We start from the raw sequence: 6,929 nt of genomic DNA on the forward strand, positions 1-6,929 counted from the left end.
TTAAAACAGGGAAGCCGGCCTACCTGAGAGGTGTGGCTATGAGTGACATGTCATTCATACTGTACATGAGAAAGGTCAATAACTACTTTAACAGCTAACTGAGCACCAGAAAGCTGAAGGACCTATTGAAACATATTAATTCAGCTGATTTGTGATATTTATTACATTTCTGTCTGGACAATGTGTAGCAATGAGGAAGTGGAATACATGGACTTATCAGACTCCCCATGGTGTTGGTATTATCTGGCAGACTGTGGAAGGTGGCACAGATTTGAGGTAAAATGTTAACTTTTCTTAAGATTTTTATCCAAGTCAAAATATAAAAGCGATGTATATGAAGCAGAATAGTTGATCTTTTCTTACCTTCTGTCCATCCTGCAGGACGACCCTGATTACCCCCTGAGGAGCGAGGATATTGAAAAATATTACCAAAAAAACTCTAAAGGAGTATTGAATACATCATCCTGTAATAGTCAACGCAAGATCGACTTCTCAGGTATCTGACGGCATGTTTTTGTTCTCATTAAGTCCTCATAAAGAACTTGACTGACTACTGTGTTTTAAACAGCCATGTTACAGACTGACCTCCTCACAGGAAGGCAGAGAACAATCCAAAAGGCTGTCAACATTGAAAGAAGGTAAATGAGGTTTGAAACGCGTGAATAAAACAAGATTTGTGAGGTATAGATAGGTATAGTTTCCTGGAAAGTGAAAGTGAAACTCAGCACAGTTTTCATTATCCCACAGTTGCTCCTGCTACAGTGCTCCTCCTGTCTTCTGGGAAAAGGTGGATCCAAAGTGTCCATATCAGGTGACGTATACACAAATAAATATATGTTTTTCATTCAAGTGATCATTTGTATATATGTAAAGAACTCAGATCTTGTACTTAAGTAAAAGTACAAGATCTGAGTGTAGGAATATTCTGTTACAGGTACAAATACAAAAGTGTCGGCATCAAAATGGAAAGTACCAAAAGTAAAAGTACTCATTATGCAAATCGAGATAATATATTCATTATGTCATCATATGTTTTGACTATAAGTATAATAAAGGTGCAGCTAGTTTTAATGGCTTTGTATACTGCAGGGTAGCTGCTGAATTTACTCCAGGTGGAACTAAAGTCTGATTTAAGGGTTTAATATATTTCACATCATTAATCCAAATCTGTAAATTAACTAAAGGTATTAAATAAATGTAGTGGAGTAAAAGTACACCATTTCTCTGAATTGTAGTGGTGTAAAAGTACAAAATAGCCAAAATACTCAAGTAAAGTACAAGTCTCTTCATAATTCCCACTATAAATACTTATATGTACATGTTCTGCCTTTATCAGATGTATTTTCTTTTATATATGTGACAGTTAATCCCTCTCAATGAACTCACCCCTGAGTATCACACTGTGGCAGACTACGTGAAGACAGAGGGATTGTTGGCGGCAGCCATCGTATCAATCATCAGGATACAGAATATGGACCTATGGGAGATGTACTGTCGGTGAGGAAGTGTTTTCGCTTTGTCTCTCCTCATTCACTCCATAGTTCTTTGTCATCAAAATGCTTCTTCCCTTTATGTGTGTCAAAGGAAAAAGAAGCAGCTAATGCGAATCCAGGATGCCAAACTAATTCAGGAGAAGAGACTCTTTCATGGGACAGATAGTACGAATGTTGACAGCATTTGCAAGTATAACTTTGATTTACGACTGACTGGAAAACATGGCTGCATGTATGGCAAAGGTAAGCTAATTGACTGTGCAACAATATATATATACACAATATGAATAACTGCCAATTCTGATCTCAGTTCCTTTGTATTTTTATTCAGGGATATATTTTGCAAAACACGCCACATATGCAGACAAATTCAGTGTAGGCAGCATACATCCGTTGCAGCTGTATGGAAGGGAAACACTTGGTGTTCCAGGTGTCTGCACCAAAGTGATATTTCTGGCTCGTGTGATAATCGGAAAATCAAAGGTTGGACAGGCTGAGTATCTGAAACCTGATCATGGAATTACTGAGAACACTCACTACAGCTGTGTGGATGATATCAATCATCCCAAGATCTTTGTTATTTTTGATCCAAATCAAATATACCCTGAGTATTTGATTCAGTATAGATGAAGAGAACAGAGGATATTGAGAATCTGCAATATCAGCCTGTTTAACTAAAAAACCTCTCATAGTCTTTGAAGACTTTTTATTTATTTACGACATCTTTTAAACTACATTTCTAAAGAAGGAGCTGGACTCATATATCATAATACACTGCCCGGCCAAAAAAAAGGTCACAAGCCTGTGGGGGGCCGTGCTATGATCTGGGGTTGCTGCAGTTGGTCTGGTCTAGGTTCAGCAACGTTATGTGCCCAAAGAATGAGGTCAGCTGACTACCTGAATATACTGAAGGACCAGGTTATTCCATCAATGGATTTTTTCTTCCCTGATGGCACGGGCATGTTCCAAGATGACAATGCCAGGATCCATCGGGTTCAAATTGTGAAAGAGTGGTTCAGGGAGCATGAGACATCCTTTTCACACATGGATTGGCCACCACAGAGTCCAGACCTGAACCCGATAGAGAATCTTTGGGATGTGCTGGAGAAGACTTTGCGCCGTGGTCCAAATCTCCAGTCATCAATACAAGATCTTGGCGAAAAATTAATGCAAGACAGAAAAAAATGTTGTGACATTGCAGAAGCTTGTGGAAACGATGCCACAGCGAATGTGTGCCATAATCAAAGCTAAAGGCGGTCCAACGAATACTAGAGTGTGTGACCTTTTTTTTGGCCGGGCAGTGTATTTTTACATACCGTAGGTAACCAATTATGAAAGGAAGTAATGCTACAAATAAAAATAGTATAGTATAATTATAAGTACTATTTTTTATTTTTACCAGGTGACTTTAGTCATATGATTTACAGTAATCTAACATTACGCAGATGTATCTTTGACTTCAAAACAGGTGAGCTTCATAAATAAATATTGTTTTCAGAACCAAACGGAAATCTCTTTATTGTGTAATTTGATACATTTTACTATCTGTAATTTATCTGTGGAATAAATGGCCTAAAATGACTTGAGGCATAGATAATGCAGTAAGGGCACTGCTACAACATACACTATCAGTACCACACTGTTTACATGTGCAGGTAGTGTAGAATAGTTGTTAGCAGCACAACCAGTACTTCCAAACTGTTATCATCCCTTTCACCTGGCGCCACAATAGAAAGTGAACTCAAGCCAGAAAGCTTGACGCACTCTCTGCAGGTGTACATTTTCAACACACTCCATTCACTGACGTCCTTCACAATTGAAGCAAATAGCTTACTCACACTGTGCTGACATCACTGGCTGAGCGAGTTTTCAACAATTTAAATAAATAATACAACTATATTGTATACAGAGAATGAAACATGTATTTTTTTTAATGCATTTAGAGGCCTAAAGGATTGCAAATGTTATGGAGAGGGCTTTATTAATTTAGTATAGATCATTTTCAATGAAAAGAAAGACATACATTTGATCATTTGTACCTAAGGGAAACTGTCAGCAGAGGGCGCTGTATGCACTTTGTTTTAGAAATACCTGTTGGAAACGTGGCAGAGATCAGCTGGCTGGGTTACATTATGGTAAGTGGTTTTAATAGCACATTTTGCCATTTTCTCTGCACCTAACTCTTAAAGGGGGAGTCTTAACTTCATCCGGCTTCATTCCCCCAGCATTGTCTTTATTTCTTACCCAAGGATCCCAGCAAGTGGTTATATGTAGTGGTGGAAAGTAAAGTACTACATCAGTACAATTTATATATGGATCTGGGATGAGTGTCTTAACAAAAAGACACCTTTGTTCAATGAAACTACATCTAATAACCCTGAACTCCAGAGGTGGGAAGTAACTAAATACATTTACTGAAGTACAATTTGAAGATACTTGTTATTCAAATACTTATTCCATTTTCTGCTTTCCTTAAATTAATCAGAGCTTCTAAACTGTGTAAACACTGTGTTTGTGACCCTACCGTCAATACAATCCTCTTTCAAATCATCAAAAAATAAGCTTGGATAAAAGAACTTCCTGAGTGAGAAAATGTAATGTTTAGATCATTTTTAATTTAAAGAAAAAAATCCCAGCTTCTCTCATGCAATCTGCAGTTAGAAACTGGGTCAAAAACGGCCAGGTGTGTCTTCTATCCTGAAACTGCATCTTTGATAACAATGTTTAACTCAAGGAGAATAACTGAAAAATAATAACAGATGCTAATACGATACTTGAGTATTTCCATTTTATGCTACTTTGTACGTCTACTCCACTACAATTCAGAAGTATAGAGTGTACTTTTACTCTTTTACTTTGCAGATTTGTATGAATGATGTGAAATATAATCAACCCTTAAATCAGACTTTAGTTCACCTGGAGTAAATCCAGCAGCTACCCTGCAGTATACAAAGCCATTCAAACTAGCTGCACCTTTACCAGCTCTGAGAACACTTTAATGATCAATAATTATAAAACATATCAGAGATATTATTCTGAAATGGACCAATCAAACAATGACTACTTTTACTTTTGGTACCTTAAGTATATTTTGATGAGAATACTTTCTACTTTCACTGGAGGAACATTTTGAATGCAGGACTTTTACTGTAACAGAGTATTCCTACACTCTGGTACTTCTACTTTTACTCAAGTACAAGATGTGAGTACGTCTTCCACGTCTGCTGAACTCCACTTAACTGGAACACCAAGACACATGCTTCCACTACTCACAGATGCTTGCCATGCAGGCGTAGTATCAAGCAGTTGGAGGAAATCTTTTATGTGTCACTGGCCTGCCCTACTTCCTTCCCTATTGTGTTATTTGTACTGGTTCACTGTAACAAATTGGCTCAGGTGTTAGTTCTGCTTTCAGAAGCCATGTCTGCGGACATGGAGCACATGTCGCCATCGTGTGTGTGATTGAATTAAACATTTTTGTAAAGTACAGAGTGTCTTCATGAAGGAAATTCAGAGGTGGAAGAAGTACTCGGATCTTGTGTTTGAGTAAAAGTAGAAGTACCAGAGTGTAGGAATACTCTGTTACAGTAAAAGTCCTGCATTCAAAATGTTACTCAACGAAAAGTAGAAAGTATTCTCATCAAAATATACTTAAGGTACCAAAAGTAAAAGTAGTCATTGTTTGATTGGTCCATTTCAGAATAATATCTCTGATATGTTTTATAATTATTGATCATTAAAGTGTTCTCAGAGCTGGTAAAGGTGCAGCTAGTTTGAATGGCTTTGTATACTGCAGGGTAGCTGCTGGATTTACTCCAGGTGAACTAAAGATTGATTTAAGGGCTGATTATATTTACCATCATTAACCCAAATCTGTAAAGTAACTAAAGATATTAAGTAAATGTAGTGGAGTAAAAGTACACGGTTTACCTCTGAATTGTAGTACAAAGTAGCAAAAAATGGAAATACTCAAGTAAAGTACAAGTACCTCAATATTAACCTTAAGTACAGTATTTGAGTAAATCTACTTAGTTACTTTACACCACTGAGGATAATATAGTAAGCTGCGTTTAGACATGTAACTTGATGTATGGTTTTTTATCGTGGTTCATTGAAATGTATATTTGTCACCACTCCCAGCAATGTGTTCAAGGTAATTATTTTCAGAAAAGTTAAATCCATTTTTAGGGAATTCCCTGAATGTGTTTATTGTTTATGAGTTTATTTTACCCTGAAATGTGTTTATTTCGTGAAACTCTTATCCTCCTGTGTACTTAATTGGATAAACTATGTGAATTACATTAGGGTCCAGTGGAATCCATCCCAACCCATAAGATGATGCAATTATTACATTAGACTATTTAATTGTGAAAAATGTCCCATGCACAATCCCAAGGGACATGCATACATTCGCATGCTAATTATTTTTAATATTTCATCATGTTTGGTGAATAGAATATTAACACTGCAATTTGATTTGGAAAAACCACAATAAAATATCATCTCACATCCTCCTCTTTTTGTATTGACATTTGTAGTTTTTTGAGTTGAAGCTGTTTCAAATAAACAATATAGACATTTTAATTAGTATTGAGAGTGTAATGCCAAGTCCGGGGTGAGACAAGCTTCAAAATAAGGTTGTTTCTATGAATTCTTTATACAGTGCATTTGTAATTGCATAATGAGATGTGTCCTTACAGATTTATGCTAACTTCCAGTTTGAAATGTTTGAAAGTGGGGCTGGGAGTTCTCAAAGTCAAGTTTGATGTGTTAAATATTTACAGCAGACCACGGCTGGTACCTTTTATTTGTGTTTTTAACTTATTTTATGGTTTGTGAGCTGAGCTGTGTGATTTTTGTATTTTAATCTTTTATTTATTTCTCTGTTTTGTATAAAGAATATTAAACATGAAATAATTCCCCTTTCTGTGAAAAAACAATACAAGCTGACATTTAATTTAATTATGCAGTGCATTGTTATTGCTGCTACCTCTGCTTTTATCACTGCTTTTATTTAATTGTATCTATGTGTATTACTGTATTTTGAGAGATGCCAAGGAAATGTCATTATGCTTGATGACAACAAAGAGATTCTGTTTTTTATTCAGATGTTTGGTTAAGAGAAGTGCTTCGATTTTACATATAAGGTTTTGATCAAAGAAAAAAAAAAGGTATTTTTTGTAATAATTAATTTTTTTACGCAAATCTTATGGAGGGCCTCCAGAAACGATACAGTATAACCAGTTTCTTTGGTTCTATCAACAGATCAGACCCTCTATCCAGCAGGAATTAGGAGCTGTCAGAGCAGGAGCAGCACAGGTGTGATTCATGAGGATAACGAGGGCTCAGCCATCGTTGGTGTCATCAGTCTCACCTGTGAGTTTCCTGCTGAGGACAACTGATGTTTCAGTTTGCTGCAATGAGTACCACAATGTT

At 36.4% G+C, this 6,929-nt stretch overlaps 1 protein-coding gene across 1 annotated transcript; it reads left to right on the forward strand.

The window, feature by feature from the left end:
* The first annotated feature begins 35 nt into the window (after window positions 1–35).
* LOC134879116 (protein mono-ADP-ribosyltransferase PARP11-like) lies at window positions 36–3,423 on the forward strand. Its single transcript, XM_063905443.1, has 7 exons — window positions 36–276; window positions 382–496; window positions 569–638; window positions 748–811; window positions 1,364–1,497; window positions 1,585–1,736; window positions 1,825–3,423. Exons 1-7 carry the CDS (start codon window positions 181–183, stop codon window positions 2,121–2,123), a joined length of 930 nt encoding a protein of 309 aa, XP_063761513.1. The 5' UTR covers window positions 36–180; the 3' UTR covers window positions 2,124–3,423.
* The last annotated feature ends 3,506 nt before the right edge of the window (window positions 3,424–6,929 follow it).

Source organism: Eleginops maclovinus, chromosome 17, assembly GCF_036324505.1.
Source record: "Eleginops maclovinus isolate JMC-PN-2008 ecotype Puerto Natales chromosome 17, JC_Emac_rtc_rv5, whole genome shotgun sequence".
Taxonomy (NCBI): Eukaryota; Metazoa; Chordata; class Actinopteri; order Perciformes; family Eleginopidae; genus Eleginops; species Eleginops maclovinus.